Raw genomic sequence first — 22,618 nt, 5'->3', positions numbered from 1 at the left:
CAAAGTGAAGATTTTTTTTCTTTTTTTTTATTTCAAGCTCTGTGGACATGGCGAAAGGACTGGGAAACAATAGCATCGCATCACATTTTGTGCATGTCTGTTATTGCTTTGTGTGATGAACATGCACCTGAAACATTAAGTCCAGGTGTATGAATCAGTGTATGACCTGCAGTAGATGGAGGTCAGCACACAAACCTTTGGGAGGACATTAAAGACAAATCCACACCATGTGAAGAATACACTTCAACAACCCAAAGTGACTTAAATTTAACACATGTTGTTGCTGCTTATCTTAATGACAGGTTAAAATACAGTATGTCTGCTACATCCTGTATTATCCACGGTATCTGCAGCTTAAAGACAAATAGAAGAAATGGTTTGTTCAGGTGTTTTTGCCAGTTTGCAGTTGTTTTTGTCTTGTGTGGCAAAGATATATTGTAATATGAAGGTCATGTAGACAGAATTTTAAAAAAAAAATAAAACAAAGAAAGAAAATCTCTGTTTAGAAAAACATCCATGTTAGTGTAGATGGGGTATTTCTCTGGTAAAATGCGATAATGGTTCATTTTTGGCACTGTTTATTTGGCCAGGTAATGCCACTCAGGTGTGAACCAATGAGATTATGGCCTCTCAAGGGTCTGTTTGAGCCCCAACAAACTCTGCACGGTTATTTTATGGTGGGAATATGATCCAGCACTCGCTCGGCCCAACTATAAGGTGTACAGTGCAGGATTATTGGCTTGTGTAGAAATACTGTTAAGAGACTAAATATCTGAATAGAGATTTGGAGTGAGTGTTTGATTCACTGGGATTTTTCTGTGCAAAAATAAACTAAACCAAGGGGGGGAAATTCCAAGATTTCAAAATCATCAGCCTATTTGGACCAGAAACAATAAACTAAATGTGAAAGGAAAGGAAACTGGAAATTAGACCAAACTAATGCTAGTGCTAGAAGTCAGAGCAGTACATGTCAGGTGATTGTACTGAAACAAAAAACAGCTCATAAGTGGAGGATTTTAGCTCATTAATACATTATCTGACCGAAATTGTCATTTTTCAGATATAAATTTGTAGGACGGAGAAGAAGGAGGTGATGAGTGACCATCTGTGGCAATTAGTGTTCAGTTTGGCATAAATATTACAAATTAAAGCAATGCGAAGAAAAAAAAGAGGTGTATTTAACCCATAAAGATCCAAACAGCCACTGACAACCAAAACCATCTACTGATCTAAAATGTTTAATACCTTTTGATCCACTATCAATACATGTAAATAATTGGTGTAAAATACAGTTTGTCATCTTTTCATGGTCATCAGAAATGACCCATATGGATGGTCAGAGGCTCCGTAGTTATCGTGGAAACACCGTCATCTTCTACAGCATTGATTCACTAGTAAAACCCATGGAGTTTGACCAATGACAGTGGATGGAAATGCTTGGTTTAAGTTCAGTTATTGATAGATTTCACTGAAAAAGTCACTTTTTCCTTCAGTTTTCTTTTTTGATATGATAGTCCTCAACTTTAATCTGAGCTGTAATGAACATCTACATGATCAGTGAATTAAATACAGGAAAATACCGGATTTATAAAATACAAAATACAGAGGATAATATTTTAAACAAGTAGTACCAGGCACAACAAACCCCGCCCCTCACACATATTATAGCTTATTTTGGCATCGATCCAGCTGATGTCATCATGTCTATGCGTGTGCTGATGTCAGCATATCAATTGCCTCTATATATGTGCCACGTTTTAAGTAAATTGAAACAAAACTGATGTTTGTGTAGACCAGGGGTGTCAAACATGCAACCCGGGGGCCAAATGTGGCCCACCAAAGGGTCCAATCTGGCCCGTGGGATGGTTTTGCAAAGTCAAAAATTCTGCAGTCTTGAATTGAATTAAGCAAAAAATAAGTAGCTTGATTTAAGGGAAAAATGTTGAGTTAAGCAAAAAAAATTTCAATTAAGTAAAAAAAAAAAAAGTTGAATTAAGCAAAAAAAAAAAATCTTAAATTTAGCAAAAAATCTTGAATTAAGAACTTAATTTTTTTTTTCTTTGCTTTAGTGGAAAAAATAACATAAAATCATGAAAATATTTACATTTACAAACTATCCTGTAACAATAAAATGTGTATAACATAAACAAATATGAACAACCTGAAATGTGTAAAGAAAATTAAGCACAATTTTAACAATTTTCTGCCTGTTCCTCAGTGTTTAGTGTCTTTGTAGATCTGATCCATAATGCACATGGACAAATCAGAAGTTGAGGCATAATACTGTTAAAATTGCACTTATTTTTCTTAAGAAATTTCTTTTTTTTCAGGTTATTCACATCTTTTTTGTTTGGATAGTTTATAAAAGTAAGAATTTTCATAATTTAATGTTTTTTTTTACCCTAAAACAAAGACAAAAAATTGCAGTTGTCATTATTTATATGTTATTCTGTTATTATTTTACTGGTCCGGCCCACTGGAGACCAAATTGGGCTGAATGTGGCCCCTGAAAGAAAATGAGTTTGACACCCCTGGTATAGACATTTGAAATTTCGCCCATTATAAGTAAATGGGAGAAGAAAAAAGATTTTTAAAATTCATTAAAAAAATTCAGAGTTTGACCTACTTTTCCCAAAATGTAATGACATCTATTCTGGGTCACTGGCAATCTATAAACTGAATTTGGGATGAATTCAACCAATAGTTTTCCTGTTATAGTGTTAACAAACAAAGAAACAAACTGAACCAAAAACAATACCCTTTGCCTTTCCTTCAGGGGGGTAATAAATGCTGATAAATCATTTAAGAAAGGTTAGATATAGAGAAAATTTCATTTGGGAACTGACATAAAAGTAGTCCTGGGGTCTTTATGGGTTAAGAAAATTTAGTTGAAGTGAGTCTGTTAAATATGTACAAGTTGCAGCATTCTAATATTCTGATAAAACATACAGTATTGAACAGGACATTGGCACATAATAAGTACCTCTGCGTCCTCCATTTTGTTTATTTCTTCACTGTTATTTATTTCTTCCCTGTCAGAAAACCTTGTCGGTGTGAGTGTGTGAGCTGTGTCCTTGCTACATGTGGAGGCTCATCCATGTAGAACAGATGGGCTATTCCATGTACACCATCAGAAAACAAACCAATGATCATCAGATACTCCAGCTCCACCACACCATGGCTTTCCTCCCTCACTACTCCCAAACAATTCCCCAGCTGCCACTCATCCTCCCCTCTGTCTGTCCATCACACGCCGGCTCCACTTCCCCTCCTCCTCTGTTTCCTGTCATTTCCTCTTCCGAATAGTCCTTCTCTAAAATATGTCTTTAAAATGAGGTCAGACTAAGCACAGTGTTTTGCTTGATATTTACTTTTTCACACACTTTCCAATCTTGACCAGACTGCAACATTTAGGAGAAACTGAACACCTGAAAATTATTATTATTATTTTTTTTTTTCTGCAAGTTTTGGATGTTATCGAAAGCAGATAAGCAGCACAAAACAAATCCTCATGTTTTCTGACTCAAGTAAAATAACATGGCAGATATGTTGATGCATATTTCAATAATTTGTTGATTATTAATGCCATGATTTATGCCAGAAAAATGCATTTATTGTTTCAAAGTTGGCTGCTTTTCTCTGGTTAATATTTATGAGTTTGTGCAGTTTAATGATTCCACAGCCTTTCTCAGCAGATAAGGTTTGTCTATTACTCATTACTGATTCTTTGATTAATCACTATTTGACGTAGTAACGGACTAATGCAGAATCACCACTGTGAATGCTGCTTTTATCCATCCTTTCTGTCATCATCCTACTAATGAAAGAGCTGAAAAATAAATAAATAAGAAGAAAATAGGAGAGAGTGTTATCACACTGTATAAACATAATCCGACTGTTGGCCTGTTGACAAAGACAGACACATTTGTAGTCAAACAGCAGAATGCTTTGTGTTCTGGGTGTGTGTAGTTGTGGCTGTAAATTACAAAGGCAGAAAACACAAACCTGTTTGGAAGACAAAACTAAAATTAACACTGAAATTGCCTGTTGTGAACATCCATCACTGGTTGTGGATCTGTTTGTGGTTAAACGTCGACCTTCTGCCTAGCTGTATGAATAGGAAGGACATTTCAGACATGATAATTCTTTTTTTTTTTCCTCATATTAGACCAGAGCTGCCCACTACCTCCTTTTTTAAATGACCAGATTAAAACCCATAAAGACCCAGTGTTACTATTGTGTCAGTTTTCTAAATCTCTATTTAACCTTTCTCAAGTGCTTTATCGCCATTTATTACAATATTATTCTCTGTATTTTTCATTTTTCAGTGTAAATCGTGTTTTTGTTTTGTTTTTTTGATTTAGTGATTTATTCTGAACATGCAATGAAATTTAGCATATATGCGAACAAGCAAAACATGCATAATAATACAAATATCTACAATCATTACAACAATCAACCATTAGACAGAAGAACAGTACAATAGTTCCATTTACATGCCCGAAAAGGTATTTTCCCCTATCTGATTATGTAGATGTTCAAGAAAATTCATAGTAAATTTAAAGGTTATTATTTTACAACAGAAAAGACTGAAGAAAAGGTGACTTTTTCAGCTAGGATATCAATGACTGAACATAAAAACAAGCTTCTGCAACTTCTGTCATTTGTCAAACTCCATGGGTTTTACTGGTGAATCAGCGTTGTAGAAGATGACGGCATTTCCATGGTAACTACGACGCCTCTGAACGTCCAAATTGGTCATATCTGATGACCATGAAAAGATGACAAACTGTATTTTACACCAACTGTTTACATGGATTGATAGGATTAGTGGATCAGAAGTTATTAAATGATTTAGATCAGTAGATGATTTTGGTCGCTGGTGGCTGTTTGGGTCTTTATGAGTTAATGTGGGAAAATAAAGACTACTGTCCAGTTATTAAGGGCTTTTACTTCCCTCACCTGTCTCTTTCTCTACTTACTTTTCAGAGTAAAATGAACAGTTCCAAAGTGTCCCTCCATATGTACCATCTGTGGAATATCAATGACAGATCAGACCTTACATATGACACGGTGAAAAAAGCCCCCCCCCATTACACTGCATGAAAAACCAGATTAATGACCCTGTAAATGCCCGCCAACTTCAAAGATTCCCGGTAATTATCGTGAGTTTACAGAGAAGTTCAGCGATATCAGAAACTGCCACAAATGGAGCCAACGGGGGGTGGGGGGTTAACACCTCATAGGTGTGAATGGCCCTAATTTACATTTGAATGTCCCTGGTGCCTGCCATATCTGGCCTCAGAAACAGCCATTGGATGTTTTTTTTATTTTTTTTTTTTCTTTTTATAGCATCCCATTGGATGTTACCACAGACATTTCAAAGGACAGCTCACATGTGATTGGCCATCTGTGCAGCATTATAATATGCCCCACCCATTAAAAATATTATTATTATTTTTAATGTTTTTATTATTCAGGTATTTATTTATTTATTTATTTATTGTTGCAGGGTAATAATTCACATACTGAAAACATCACCACCAATATCAATTAAGAAAGAACACGACTGCCAAGATCATGTTAAAAAAATAAAGGCAAGCTTTATTAAAATGCAGAATGCAAAAAGCACACTTACATATTTAAGAAAACAGTGCCAACACTTTTAAATTAAAACAAACTTTGAGAATAAATAAAAATTGCATTTTCAAATTAAAACTAACTTAGAATTTAAAAAGTCAGTATGTTTTTGGTTTCTTCTTGGTCTAGCTCTCCCATTATCCTCCTGAGACCCAGCAATGTATTTTTGTCCTCTGTAGGGGACAACACATTCACAGCTTTACAAACAAAAAAAAAAAGCAGTGTCCACTGCAAAGGACATTCCATAAAAAACAAAATAATATTAAAAAAAATGTATCTGAAAAAATTGTTGTATCATGCTGTTTCCAATCAGGCCAATTATTTAAAGTAAAAACCCAAAACTTTTACAGTCTTGGGTCTTAGGAAGTTACAGCCCTTCTCTAGTCGATATAAATTGGAAGGTTAAGTTGTTCACTTAACTCGCTGGAGTTTTGCAGTAGCTCATGTAGTTGTCGACCACACATTTAACATCCTGTGCATGGTGACCCTGTGTCGGAATAGAGGAGATCTCAGACTGGACACCCTGTATATCAATAAAATGACAAACACCATAATTAGGATAAATGATAGACAGACATCCAAAATCTGTAAATGGCATGTGATCGATCTGCACTGCCGTTGTGAGTGACAGGCCGGTTGTGATAGACGTTTTTGCTATTAGGAAAGTAAATTTGCAAAAAAGTCAATGTAAATTCATTAAGTTTGTGGATTTTTTCAATCAGATATCATGCTGCAGAAACCCTTCCTTCCAGCTGTGTACTCCTTCTAGAAGAGAATGAAATGGATTATAGAAAACTGTTAAAAAGCTTTGAGTTTGGTAATTGGAGGTCACCGTCTTAGGGACTGTGCAGCCTTGAGTGACCATATTTGGACAATGTGATGGAGCTGAAGGAGTGAAACACCAACCACGCTGTTAACCTGAGAATATGATGTTCAACACTGATAAATAAGTGTGGAACTTTATGTAATAAACACTAAACTAGCAGATTGGCCTATTTAGCATGCTAGCTAACACACCATAGAGCCAAAGACTGTCCTTTTACAAACATAATCAGAGTATGTTTGACCAATGATATGAAACAGTTCACATCCTGTCTCTGAAGTGGCCAGTCATAGAGGCTGGCAAAATTATGGGCATTCATGAAAGTAAATAAAAAATTAATTAATTAATTAATTAAATAACAATGCACTAGTCATATGTTCAGCAGCTATCCAATATAATTTTATTTTAATTATCATTCATCTTTTTCTAGGTCCTTTGTCCTGCTTCAGATGAGATTTGTTTTGCCAGATCCTGTGAGAGTTTGTTGCTGAAACAGAGAAACGCCTCAAACAAAGTCAACTTTCTCCTGATTTGTGTGTCTGAGAAATGTCATTTTGATGCCAGGATGTTCACAGAGGATATGGTTTGTGGAAAAAGGGTCTAATATTTACCTCAGTGACTTGGAATCAGTTGACGTCTGTAAATCACATTCACTTCTCCCTTTTGAAAAGATGGGACTGGATTTGCCTCTAGAGAAACCACATGATTCTAAAACAGGAGGTCATTATCCAGTGAACTGTTTGATTCTTCAGCATCTTTGACACTAATACGATATTATATGAGTTTGTTATCAGGCAAGGAAATAAAAACTGCTGATTTATTATTGTTAATGCTTATTAGTGTAACTTCTTAAACGTAAAAATAGCTAAAAAAAAACAAATAAATAAAATAAAATAATAATAATAATAATAATAATAATAATAATAATTTAATTATTTCTCTTTAACAAACAAAAAAGTGTAAAAGTCCAACTCAATCAGAAAGTGACAATTAACCCTTTCATGCAGTACATTACTACAGTGGACAGTTATTCAGTCTTTAATTAAACCTGTATAATTTGCAGTAATGAGTCCAACTCTTAATTGTTGTGCCATTGACTTTTCTCACTTTACTGTAAATACTGCTATGACACTTGAATTTCACCACTGTGGCATAAATAAAGTCTTATTTTATCCTGATATATTTATATTTATCCTGATATATTGTTTAACTGAATCCCAAACATGTGGTTACAAAGAAATTAGCTGTTAAGCTACAGTTTAGGGAATTTATTCACAGTTAAATCCATATGGTTTTTGATATTTGGGGTCAATGAATTAAGTCTCACAGAATATAATCACGGATTCATCATGGTGGACAGTTACATATTATATTGAAATGATATGTTTTCTTAATTCAGCTATATATTTTCTCTATTGAAAGAGCTTCATGGATGTTTTTTTGCTTAAAAAGTTAATACCATTACATGTTAAACTGCTGATGCATGGAATCTACTTCAATAAATAGCTGGGTATTATGCTAAAGAAATAAGATGTTGAAGAAATCCAATTGGATATATTTTATGTCGAAAAATATCACTATTTTATTAACAATTCATGCATGAAAGAGTCAATTGTCACACGGAAGAAACCATAGCTGTCTCTTCCTACTTGCCCAAAAAATCTTACCAATAATTTGCAAAATGACCACTTCACAGTCCAGGTAAAGTAAATGAGATTAGAATGACAGTGGTATTACGCTTTAACCCATACAGACCCAAACACTCACCACTGACCAAAAGCCTCTGTGGATCTAAAATGTTCAATAACTTCTGATCCATTAATCCTATCAATACATGCAAATAATTGGTGTAAAATACAGTTTGTCATCTTTTCATGGTCATCAGATATGACCTATTTGGATGTTCAGAGGCTCCGTAGTTACCATGGAAACACTGTCATCTTCTCCAACATTGATTCACCAGTAAAACCCATGGAGTTGGATCAATGACAGTGGATGGACACACTTTTTTTTAACGTTGAGTTATTGATATCTTTGCTGAAAAAGTCACTAGTCACTGATATAATAACCCTCAACTTTACTCTGAGCTTTTATGAACATCTGCATCATCAGTAAATTAACCCTATAACCCCAAACATATCATATTTAATACGCGAGTTTTGAAGCCCTCTACATGATCAGTGTGATATTTTTTTCCTTAAAAACCTGATGTATATAATTAGATACATGCAATACACAGATAATCCACCAGGGGGAGGAATTCGTCCACCAGAGGCCTTTCCAGTGACACTGTGAGATTGTCATTCATGAGGAAGGAGGTAAAACTTTGCCAATTTTGAAAAGGAATTACCAATTTGTTAGACATGTTGGTGTTATATTGTGTTTTTGTTTGTTCAAAAATAATAATATTTTAGCATTGAGACCCGATGTATCAAATATGATACAAAATTGAAACTCATACATGGAAATTGATATTTGGGAAAAATTTTTAAAAAAAAAAAGATCGACGGTTCAGAAGGACCAGTAAAGACTCCAGTTTCAAAGAACTGAAATTTTCTGTCAATGATTTAATGATTTAGGCTTTACAGGGTTAAATAGAAAAAATATCTAGAAAAATACATGATTTACACTGAAAAACAATATAATGTTACAATACATGGTGATAAATGACTTAAGAAACGTTAAATATAGAAAAAAATAATTTGTAAACTTCCACAAAAGTACCACTGGGTCTTTATGGGTTAAGATACTGTTATTTCCACATAACAGCTTAAATGCCAAACCGCAGTCGTCGCCCCATGAAACCAGCCTCCAAACTCTAAAAGTGCATAACTGACACATGCCACTTGCTTTTTGTGCAGTCTGTAGTCGCACTAGTGTACTGCTCCCCAGTGATGAGCCTTATGTTACGTCTTTTTCAGGTGTGAGCCAAGCTAGCATTGTTGTAATCATGAAAACAAACATGAAACGAACATCAAAACTAACAACCATAAAAACACATCAGGGGTGGATGACACCGGCTGTCATGCATCAGCCCCGTAAATCAACGCGCAGGTACATACAGTCTCACCTTGGCTTACACACCGTCTCCCATGAGAAAAAACTCGGAGCATTCACACACTCCTGCTTCTCTCCCCTCCCCTTCCCACAATGCCTCACTGCTCTTCCACACTTAACTTTTTCCCTTTCATGTGTCATTTTCTCTTTCTTTCCTCTCTGTGGTGTCTTACAGGACTTTTACCTCCACTTTTCCCTCTTTCGGCACATTGCGGTTGTCGGTGTCTTTATTGCTCCCTGGCTTCCACCCATCCCCCGCCACAGTCTGGTGTTTGTGTAGGTTCTGGACCGTATAGCTGTATTAATGGCACCTCTGGCTTCAAACCGCTCTGTACTACCTGTCACAGCTCTGTTTCTGCATCCCATCATTGCCAAAGCATCCCACTGACACTGTTCGGCTCATTATCGCGGGCCCGGCCGACCGGCTCAGCACAGCGTATTCACAACAACAATCCTGCCAGTGTGTGTTTTTCTTTTTTTTTTTTTTTTGAGCGCTCAGGTCTTATGGAGCCTATTTACTGTATGTAAGTGTGACACATATAGAGCAGAGTGAAGAGAGTGCACTGAGGAGATCATTAGCAGCAGTCTGTGCAGTGACGAAAGGAGCTGCCTCTTTGCCTGACGTCTTCCTCTCTCTTTGTGTGTTCTTTTGCGTGTGTTTGTGTGTGTGTGTGTGTGTGTATGTGTGTTGCAGAACTCGAGTGCAGACCACCGCGTGAGGCTGGACCTGGGCCTGTGGGACAAGTTCAGCGAGCTGGCCACTAAGTGCATTATCAAGATCGTGGAATTTGCCAAACGAGTGCCTGGCTTCACGGGGCTGACCATTGCGGACCAGATCACGCTCCTGAAAGCTGCCTGCCTGGACATTCTGGTGGGTCAAAGTGTTTTTATACCCAGGACCAGGGGGGCTGCATGTCCTCCTGAGACACAGCAATGCATTTTTATCCCCAGTAGTGGACTTAAACTTTACTTAAACTTTACTCAAAAAAAAAAAAAAAAACACTTTACGCTGCAAAGGACAGTCTATTAAATCATAAAGACCCAGTGTTACTTCTGTGAATGAATTTTTCTCTCTATTTAACCTTTCTTAAGTGATTTATCACCATTTATTATAAATATTATTCTATGTATTTTGCGTTTCTTCAATAAAAATCTGGTATTTTCCCATATTTAACCCTTTCATGCATAGTGATCACTACAGTGGACAGTTATTCAAAGCTGTTCTCTTGTATATACATGGATTTTATTGTTTTAGTTCCATATCAACCAAAACAGTGGATCATCCCATACACTGACATTCATACCGTTATTGTAATTTTGCTGTTCTTGATAAACCTGATCTGCAGTAACAGGTTTGAGTGTAAATCAGTTGCTTGTTATTATTATTAGACTGTAATTAGCAGGGTTGTTTTAAATAGTTGGGTTTTTTTTTGCATATTATCTTCATAAAGTGAGTAATAACTAGTATTAGAGTATGTTAAAATGTAACAAAACATCAGATTAGTGGCATTTAAAAAAAATGATTCCATATTTTTCACGCAGTATGTCAGTAAATACATGTTTCTTTGCTTCAAAAATTAAATGCATGGTGTCCGGCTGAGTGGACATTTTTGCAACTCCATGAAAAATAGGTTCATTAAAAAAATGTCAATGACATTGTTTTTTTCACGCCTAAAGAGGAATAAAAACACTCAGGAAAAAATCTTGATCAAGGTTCTCATAACTCATGCATGAAAGGGTTAATTTACTGATCATGTAGACCAGGGGTGTCAGCCAAATTTGATCTGAAGTGGGCCGGACCAGTGAAAAAATAACATAATACTATATAAATAATGCCAACTCCAAATTTTCCTCTATGTTTTAAAGCGAAAAAAGCAAAATTACGCAATGAAAATGTTTACATCTGCCAACTATCCATTAAAACAATGTGAATGACATGAACAAACTGAAATTTCTTAAGAAAACTAAGTGTAATTTTAACAATATTATGTCTCAGTTTATTATTCACACAAATATAAATTACAACTTACAAATCACAGTGGATCAAAAAATACACAAACATTTAATAGCAGACAGAATAATGGTAAACCTCCACCGCAGACATTTCAAAATGTTCATATTTGTTCAGGTTATTTGTGTTTTTGTGAAATGATAGTTTGTTTTAGTGTAAATACAGTAAAATGACATGAAAATTTTTACATTTACAAAGAGAAAAATTTGGAGTTCTGAGTATTTATAGGTTATTATGACAGTATTTTACTGATTCGACCCACTTGGTCTGTATATGGAACCTGAACTAAAATGATTAATTTCTTTAGTGTAATTTTTGCATTTTAGAAATTCATCCATGGACCCTTTGCAGGCTGGATTTGGCCCCTGGGCCGCATGTTTAACACATCGGATGTAGACGTTCATAACAGCTCAGGTTAAAGTTAATTATCATAATATCAGAAACAGAGAAAAATGAAGAAAATGTGACTTTTTTAACGAAATCTATCATTAACTGAACATAAACCAAGTGTGTCCATCCACTGTCAGTGATCCAACTCCATGGGTTTTACTGGTGAATCAGTGTTGTAGAAGATGATGGTGTTTCCACAGTAACTACAGAGCCTCTGAATGATTTTGGTCACCAGTGGTTGTTTAGGTCTTTATGTGGTTAAAAAAAAAAAAGAAACATTATTGAAAAAGCTGTTGCATCATACTGTTTCCAGTCAAGGCCATTATTTAATGTAAAAAAGCCAAAACTTTTTCTTTCTTGGGTTTCAGGGGGGTAAGGGGGAGAAAAGTGAAGGGCCAATCTAATACTGGGTGAGGTCAAGGGCATCACAGATGGACAGCCCACTACTTTTTGATTCTTAACTTTTGAACCAGACTAGTTTAAGAAAAATATTACACATAATTGGAAAGGTTTCAATGCCATCTTAAACATACTCAAAGGGCAAAATTTAGTTTCAAACATTTTTTAATGAAAAATATCAAAAACTACTGCGTCACGAATGGACAAAAAAATTAACGTCTATTTTTTGCAAGAATTACAAAGTTCTCAAAAGTGAAGTTCCCATGACATTTTCATCCTAAAATGTATTCAGTGTATACCTTAAACCCTCTATTTTACAACTTAATAATTGGTTAGAGGAAAAAAATATTTTATCATACCTAAATAGCAAGAGGTTTGACAAATGGCAGCGTCACGGATGGACAAAGCCAAAAGTATTATGAATGGATAACAAAGTAAATTTAAAAGTAAACATTTTTTACTTCAATTATCAATATCATATGCATTTTTTTTTACAGTATTTACAACATATAAATAATAACATTATAATCAAATATATTTTGCATAGATATATGCATTTATTAATTTTAAACACTGTGTGTTTAGAGTATGACTTAAGTAATATTATAGTCAAATATTAATGTATTTGGAATAAATGTAGTTTATTTATGAGAGTTTATAAAATGAACCCAGAATGACGGCAGAAAACTTTGTCATTTTCCAAACATTCACACTCATAAAACTCCTCAAATTTTTTTTCACAATTTTTTTCTCATTTCAAAATAAATTTTTCTGAAAATGTAAGTAATTACCTACCCAAAAATAGAAGTTTGGTGTAGATTATTGCAATTTAATTGTTTTTGATCAGATGTTAACCTTCCCTTGACTTCGCCCTACTGTTATCAGTTGTAAATAAATAAATACTTTTCCCTTTCTCATCAAACTCATAAAATCTATTATGAGCAGTATATTGATGCATGTCTGCACACTGTTATATTTTAGGGTTTGCATGGTTTGCATATTGAAGTGCTGGGGCCCGAAGTGATATTTTTTTATAGTGCCCCAAATCCCTGGACAATCCTTGTTATGAAGAGTTACAGTTTGTCTCACAGTGCAATTTTATTCAATGCATTCATTATCCTATTTTTAACCAATTAAAATCCACCAGATTGGCAGCCCACCGAATTAGTATTAAGGTCTGAGGAAGCCAGTGACACTGCAAACTGAACACTCACAAGCTGCCACGAAGTTTGCCCTCAGGTGTGAGTTTTAGTCAGATGTAGCTGACACGGTGTACAGGGTACGTGGTGATTTTCATAGTTGTGACACTGAGCATGGCCTCATTAAGGGTACTCAAAAATGACTTCCTGAAGACAAAAAAATATACTTTAGTTTGAGCTGATGTAGTGCAGGGTGTGTTTTACCTGTTTCTTTTGTGACAAGTTTTCATATTTAATTATGGCAGTGATGATTTTTTTAAATGTGATTTTAAGATGGCACTGACCTTAACAACCCTCAGCTCTATGTATTGTAAAAGATGGCCAGAAAAAAGCAACTATATATTGCATTAAAATCTTGTATAAACTGAGAGAAAAAAGTTTGTATTGAGCAACTTTCAAGGCAACCAGACACAAACAAAAATACTTTATTTGGTGTTTACTTAAAACTCCCCTGCAAATATGCATTCACTATAGTTCTTTTGTCAAACAATTTATCATTTTTTAAAATTTTTTGTAGAAAAGTTCTAAAATCACCCTTTACACAAGCATGTTTCTACGATATAAGCCTGGGTCTATATTATCACTTCATTACATTTATACAATACTCACAGATACTCAAAAACAGCCCATCCAGACTATCTTTCACCCCAAATTAAATTTTCTCAAATGGAGCCCCCTCCCTCCACCTCCAGCTGAGTAATCCATTTACAAAATGATTGTTCCCCTGATATCCTCCAACTCCTTAACAAAATCTGTCTCCTAAACATTATACTAGTCTGCAGTGTGTGTGTGTGTGTGTGTGTGTGTGTGTGTGTGTGTGTGTGTGTGTGTGTGCGTGTGTGTGTGTGTGTGTGTGTGTGTGAACCAGAATGGAAGCATAGTTTGCAAAAAGCAGACTACTTAAAATTTGAATAAGTTGAACTACATATGAACTAAACTAGTTTGGTTCCAAAAAAAAAAAAAAAAAAAAAAAAAAATATATATATATATATATATATATATATATATATATATATATATATATATATATATATATATATATATATATATGTATATCAAATGGCAATCCACATGCAGTATGAAAGTATAGCAATATAATGAAAACAGTGAAATACTAGGGTTACACCGAATTTATGGTGATTTATTTTACACCTGAATTACACAAAGGTGAAGTGAGTGGTGTCATTCATGTATGTCCTAAAAATTCCTATTTGTAGTCTCAGTAAATAACTATACAAAAGAGCACTTGAATGACTATGTCAGTATGAACGTAGTTGAACTATTAGTAAATTAACACACACATTTGCATTTCTCAGTCTCTGTATTAAACATTTCATGCATAAATTATGAAAAAAAAAGGATGTAGATCTTTTTTTAGATTGATTTTATTACTCAAAATTAGGCTAAAGTTGAAGTGCATTTTGAATTTTTTTTTTTAAATATGGTTTTATTTAGAAGATATTTAACCTCTTGAGACCCAGGAAAGTACAAGTTTTGGCTTTTTTAATTAAATAATTGCCTATTTTGGAAACATCATGATGAAATCTTTTTTTCAGATGCATTTAAAAAATTTTTATGGAATGTCCTTTGCAGTGGACTTTTTTTTTGTATGAAGCTGTGAAACTCTTGTCCACAAACACGAAAAACCCATAGTTGGGTCTTAGGGGGTTCACTTTATGAGATCACAGATCAGTCCAAATTCTGTAACTGAGATGATCTTTTCTTCATTGTATTGCTTAGGGTCTACAGAGACTGCCCCCATGTGGTTTGGAGACTATTGCCCTTGAAGTGAGCTTAAACTATGTGTTCATAAATATGGACGTCAGACAATGAAAGGGTTAAGATACAATCTGACATATGTGAAGTATGTACAGCAGGAAAAACAAAAGTTTGAAGGAAAAAAACAGCTTCTGTGAACCAAAGTGGTGATATTTAGTGTGACCTCGATATGCACTTATCATGTCTTTAACCCTTTGGTCCAGACATATTTCATTCATTTTCATTCATTGTTTTATACCAGCTTTCATTCTACACATGTCAGATGTTTTGAACTGTTTGTGCTGCTTCTTGTCATGGGTCAGAGGTTCCATTAAATAATCACTTTTAGTTTTAGAGCCCATTTAATTCAGTTTTTCATGTGTCTTTTAAGGCTGTGCACATATTTCTTGTATTTCCTTGTTGTATCTGAAGAAAAGAGAATGAGAAATAAACATGTACCCTCATTTCAACCCTGTAATAACTACAAATATAAAGTTTGTCTAAGTCTTCCGCACAGTGCTGTAGATTTCTGGAGTTTCTGGGAGTTTTGTACCAGAATACATTCATTCATGTCCCTTCAGATCCGTTTCCACCAGTCTGCATTATCTCTGCACTCGGGGCTCTTTGATGCAGTTCAGTAAAAGAGGCTTAATGTCTAATTATCAAATCTAAAGACAGATTTTAATATTCCTACATGTAACATTCCAATTTGCATCTGCAAATGAGTATCCCAGATGCCTCTGCTGTCCCTCCAAAGACGGGATAAATAATCATAAAAGAATCATAAACTGAAGCTTCATGTCACTGAATACATTTCTAATGTTGGAGTAAGTCTGTGTCTTCACATAATGTTTAATCTGGCTCCAAAAAATGTGTATTATGACATTACTGCTTGGTTCCATGTCCTAGTCTCTGTCACTTTCCCACCTTTTCATGCACATTAGTCATTATATGCTTCGGTTTTGCAGTAAGATGATGAATCTATTGTAAATGAGCTAAAATCTGCTCACATCAGAGACATAATGGAGTTACATAAACATTAACCCATGACGACCCAGTGGTGTTTGTAGCAGTTCCTATATAAATTTTTCTGTATTTCTGACCTTTCTTAAGTGATTTATTGCTATTTATTCTACTATTGTGCTCTGTATTTAGCATTTTTAAGTGAAAATCAGGTATTTACCTATATTTAATTCATTGATTATGGAGGTGTTTATAAAAGCTCAGATTAAAGTTGAGGGTTATTGTATCAAAAACAGAGAAAACTGAAGAAAAAGTGGCTTCTTCAGTGAAGATATCAATAGTCGCTTTTCCATTGGACATATGTGCAAAACTTGACCAATATTTACTAAATGTCAAAAAAACAGAAGTGCGTAATGTCGTTTTTTCCATTAAATCACAAATGCCATGATTTCTTTATTTATTTTCACGAGATGACACAAGAAGTCATTCCATAAACATGGTGACAAATGTAAATATGGTGTTGATTTACAGATATATTCATTATTATTATTATATATTACCCCTCTGTCCTGTAATTAAAAAATTATTTGGTTTCCTGGTGTATACACACATACCGCACCAAAACTCTTCTTCTTTGCTTGTTGTAACATCCGTCAACATCTGTTTGTGCTTTTTTTTTTTTTTTTTTTTATTCACGTGACTATAGTTGCAGAAAAAGGTCTTTCCATTGCAATTTCGCTACACCTGAAAAACCACCTCTTGCCGGCCCAAAAACTTGTCATAGAAAAACGAGGATTTTGGCAAAATTGTCATTTTTCCGTTTGGCAAATTTTTATGCACAATTTATATTCACACAATTTGAGGGTCAATGGAAAAGCAACTAATAACATAAACCAACTGTCTCCATCCACTGTCATTGATCCAACTCCATGGGTTTTACTGGTGAATCAGTGTTGTAGAAGATGACGGTGTTTCCATGGTAACTACAGAGCCTCTGAACGTCCAAATGGGTCATATCTGGTGACCATGAAAAGATGAAAACTGTATTTTACACCAATTATTTACATGGATTGATAGGATTAGTGGATCGACAAGTATTTACATGTACATCAGTAGATGGTTTTGGTCACCATAAATGTTTGGGCCTTTATGGGTTAAATAAACATTTTCCTTTTTTTTTGCACCATCAGTTGTTTCTTCAGTTCCCTCTTAAATACTTTTGGTTTTAGTGTTTGATTGTTTCTCCTCAGGGTATTAGGATGCATTCATTGGTAGGCTCTGTGACCAGTCAATAGCCTCAGATCTGTTGGAGATCGGTGGGTCTAACCTCAGACCAGCTCCCATTAGACCAGTCCTCACACCTTATTGGATGACTTACTCCACTGGCCAATGGGAGTCTGGAAGATCAGATTCATCGATCATGCCAGTCGATTCAATTCTTCACGTCTGTAGCGGAGATGAGATTACACACACTCAGGCATATTTTTCATCCTCTAATCTTTTTTTTTTTTTGGGGGGGGGGGGTGGTCATCTATTTTGTGTTTGTTTTTCCTTTAATATTCAGCAGTCACTTGCATTGCGTTTCTTAATGAGACTGTGTGTTCTTTATGGAGTACAGATGCGGAAACGTCTGCACGGTCGGCCCGGCTCCATGTTTGTTTGTTATTTAGGAGTTGTTAAGTGGAGCGATGTGCTGTACTAATGTAGCTGCAGTAATGAGACGGAAAAAGGCAAATGGCTGTGTCTCTTCCTCTTCTGTCCGTCTCATGCTGTTGTGCAGTGATTTGATTATCACTCATTGCTAAGACAGAGAGGAAGAAGAGAGGAGGAGGGAGAGGACTTAGTTTTATTTCATGACTCTGATGTCTGTCTTAGTAAATGACTTTAACTCATTTTAGTTCAGGGGCCAACTCAGCCCAGTTTGATCTGAAGCAGTAAAATAAAAGTAAAATAAAAGCATAGTAACCTATAAATAATGTTAACTCCAAATTTTCTCTTTGTTTTACTGTAAAAAAGTAAAATTACATCATTAAAATATAACTAGCATGAATGTACAGTTTCAAATAGAACAATATTATGTCTCAGCTTATCATTTACTTATTGTTGCTGTCAGGCGGAAACCTTGTAAGTCCATTCTTGGTCTTTTTTTTGTCATGAAACGATTCTGTTGGTCAATCTTCACATTGCCCTAACGGTTTTAGAAATATTTAATCAATGAAAAGTGTTGAAAATGGCTTGGTACTACATCTCTTAACGCCATTCATTTATTTAGAATAGACAGCGTTTTTCCAGTTTCCTAAAAAGAAAAAAGATTTTGGACATATGAGGTTTCCACCCGACAGCAACAATATGCTCATTACATCATTACTACAATCACAGTGGCTCTACAAATGTACAAAACATTTAGTAACAGGTGTAATATTGTTAAAATTGCACTTTACAATTTAATGTTGATCATATTGGTTCAGGTTATTTGTAAATGCAAATATTTTCACAACGTAATTTTACTTTTTTTTTACATTAAACCAAAGACAAAATTTGGAAATGTCATTATTTATAGGTTATTATTCAATTACAGTGTTGGTCATGAAGTTGGAATAAAATATTATAACCTCTTCACATGAAATGATTGTGACAATGTGTTTTATTGTTGATAGATAAAGTGTAACTGGGACTCAGTATGTAATCATTGAACCTGGTCAAAGGTGAGTGTTGATGTGTATAAATAAATAAGAATAAAAAGAGGAATGTGTATGAAGACAAAATTATTGCAGCTTTGTGGGAAACAACATATTTTTACTGGTTTAACCCACTTGAGATCACATTTAATTGTATGTGGCCCCTGAGTTAACCCATAAAGACCCAGTGCTATTTTTGTGACAGTTCTCTATTTTTAACTTTTCTTAAGTGATTTATCACCATTTATTCTAATATTATGCTCAGTATTTTGCATACTTAAGTGAAAATTAGGTGTTTTCCAATATTTAATTTACTGATCATGTAGATCTTCGTTAAAGCTCAAAATAAAGTTGAAGGATACTGAATAAGAAACAGAAAAAAACTGAAGTAAAATATATCATTAACTGAACATAAAAACAAGTGTCTCCATCTGCTGTCATTCATCCAACTCCATGGGTTTTACTGGTGAATCAATGTTGTAGAAGGTGACGATGTTTCCATGGTAACTACGGAGCCTCTGAACGTCCAAATGGGTCATATCTGATAACCATGAAAAGATGACAAACTGTATTTTACATCGATTATTTACATGGATTAATAGGATTAGTGGATCAACAGATATTTAACTTTTTATATCAGTAAATGATTTGGGTCTTTATGGGTTAAAATGAGTTTGCAAATTCCTCCTGTATATTTGACACCCCTGGTTTAAATAATCCAGGCTCATATGCTTTTATCAGGTTAAAGTTACTCTGTTGACTCTTATATCGTGTAACTACCTTCTTTAAACATCATTTTAGGAAAAAGTAAAATGTGAAAAGAGAAAACAATGGTCAGTGGGGTGTGTATGCGTGTCAGAACCCTGTATGTTGTGTCCATAATCCAGACTACTCTGAATTCTGGACACTTACTACACAGTCCTTCTAGTTATTTTTACTCCCAGTATTTACTTAAGCCTCAAAGCTTTGGATTGAACTGCACCGTCTGTACTTATGAGGCAAGTGCGAGCTGGTTCAATCTGTAATTCTTTTAATTAGAAATTGAGTTCACATGCTCATTTTTGTACTGTTTTTTCTTTGGGATATTCTTTCTTTTCTTGTTTCTCAGATAAAAGCTGCAGGGTTTTCCTCTCAGTGTGAGAAGTACAAGCTGTATAATGACTTTGCTGCATTTAATGTAGGTCTAGTCTTGAGCAGAAAAAAATGGAAGACTATTTTTTTTAACATTGTTATTCATTGTTGCCCATAAAGTTGGATTAATTTTATTTCAGACAGTATTCTTATTTTTACACATCAATAGTCACCTTTGACACATTGATTACATACTGAGTCCCAGTTACACTCTATCTAAATGAATGAATGAATGGTTTATTTTTGGTTTGTACAGTAATCATAACCACAATAACACAAAAGCAAAAAAAAGAATAGGCTAGAAGCAAAAACTTATTTTTTGCCTATCATTTTCACCTGACAAACCACTTATATTAAATTAAATGTGTACATCATCAAGGATTCACATTATAACACAAGAATCAATATCAACAAAAACACATTTACCATCTTCACTTAATATTCCTGAATGATATAATATTTAAGACATTTTTTAAACTTTGTCAGAGAAGTGAACAACTTAAATTCATCATCAAATCCATTCCATAATTTCACACCCACAACCCAAATACATCTGGACTTCACATTTGTCCTCACTTTCATACATTTAAAAATATAAAGACCTCTTAAATTACAATTACTCTCTCTTAATTTAAAGAACTCTTGAATGGTATTTGGAACAATATTAGTTTTACTTTATAAATCATCTCTAATATTTTCATATATATATATATATATATATATATACATATATATATATATACGATATCTGGCAGTTGAATAAATAAATTATTAGTTGCTTCAAAATATCCTACTTTATTAATTATTGTGATAGCTCTTTTTTGTAATTTTACTACTGTATCTATACTAGTTTTCCTGCATTTCCACATTATTTCTGCATAATATGTTAAGTAGGGCATAACCAAAGAACAGTATATCATGTATAGGCTGTTTTTATTTAGTTAGTCCTTTAATAAATAAATCACATTGTCACAAACATTTCATGTGAAGAGGTAAAAATATATTATTCCAATGTTACTGGCAGCTGTAGATTTTATAATAATTAAACAAACTGCAATAAGCCACTTAAAATTCTCAGTAATCAAAGTTATTTATGACATTTCAGTGTAAGTTAGTAGAATAGAGGTCCTGCTACTACTAAATGATAATAAGTATTTACTACTGCTTAATTTATCAGGAAACAGGACAAGCTGAAATGTAGTCTGAAACTCTCAGATCATTCAAATAAAATGGGAATGTTAGGAATTATTTGTCATTTATAAGGAATTGTTACAATGACCCATTAATTCTTCAGTATGAATGTTGATATACTGTTAATTCAGAGAACATAGATTTACTGCATTTACAGAAGATTAAAAAAAAAAAAAAAGAAAACCCGCTCACACAGTTCAGTGATGTTTGTTCTTTAATGAAACACCAAATGTCTAATGTATTTGTGTGTGATCCAGCTCATCCTTAAAGTAAAACATGGCAGTTGGTTTGGTCTAAACTGAGTGGAAATCATTACAGTGATAGAGCTGTCTTGTAGTTCTAATAAATCTGTGCTTCCAAAAACATCTGGCCTTTGTAAACAGCTGTTGTGTATAACAATCCACCAGACAGCTGTAGTTTCCGACCCCTGCTTCATAGAACATAGCGTCACCATGGTAACAGATGGCAGACAGTTAAGTGACACCTCTGACTGTGGTTGTAATCTACTATTCTTACATGTTCTGAATGTGGCTGTTTGGAGTAAAGTTACACACAGAGTTAAACATAAATGTGTCGGGGAGGAGCGCATTGTCGCCCTGCTTTTCACCATATACTTTTTAACATGTCTTTTTCTATCTTTTACTGGCTGTCCCCTACATCCAGGATTACATAAGTGGTAAAAATAGAAAATTTATGTCTGTGCAAGTTGATTTTCAGCTCCCTTTCAGACTGTGACTGTCTGGGAGACTGGAAAACACCCTCAGCAGACTGGTATTGGTTTATTTTGACGTAGTATTACTAGGATTATTACCCCGCCACCCAAAGAGGAGACAAGGTATTTTTGGTTCCGTTTGTTTGTTTCTTTGTTTTTTTTAAACTTTAGCAGCAAAACTATTGGTTGAATTCATATCAAATTGGGTTTATAGATTGCCAGTGACCCAGAATAGATGTAGTTACATTTTGTGAAAAGTGGGTCAAAGTCCAAATTTATTATGAATTTTTAAAATCTTTTTTTTTTCCCATTTACTTATAATGGGTAAAATTTCAAATGTCTGTAGCAGCAAGACTGTTTGTTGAATTCATACCATATTGGGTTTATAGATTGCCAGTGACCCAGAATAGATGTCATTACATTTTGGGAAAAATAGGTCAAAGTTTCAATTCATTATAAATTTTTTAAATCTTTTTTTTCCCCCAATTTACTTATAATGGACAACATTTCACATCTGTAGCAGCAAAACTATTGGTTGAATTCATACTAAATTGTGTTTATAGATTGCCGGTGACCCAGAATAGATATGATTACATTTTGGGAAAAATAGGTCAAAGTTCACATTTTTTATGAATATTTAAAATATTTTTTCTTTTCCCATTTACG

General features: G+C 34.3%; 1 protein-coding gene across 1 annotated transcript in view; it reads left to right on the top strand.

Annotated features, from left to right (window-relative positions):
* The window catches only part of LOC115428563 (retinoic acid receptor beta), a 133,825-nt gene that overhangs the window by 98,475 nt on the left and 12,732 nt on the right, over positions 1 to 22,618 (top strand). The window contains exon 5 of the mRNA XM_030147676.1: positions 10,215 to 10,391. Within this exon, the coding sequence (XP_030003536.1) occupies positions 10,215 to 10,391 (177 nt within the window). The remainder of the gene's footprint in view (positions 1 to 10,214; positions 10,392 to 22,618) is intronic.

The sequence above is a fragment of the Sphaeramia orbicularis genome, chromosome 11 (assembly GCF_902148855.1).
Source record: "Sphaeramia orbicularis chromosome 11, fSphaOr1.1, whole genome shotgun sequence".
NCBI lineage: Eukaryota > Metazoa > Chordata > Actinopteri > Kurtiformes > Apogonidae > Sphaeramia > Sphaeramia orbicularis.
This window is presented reverse-complemented; position numbering and strand designations above follow the sequence as displayed.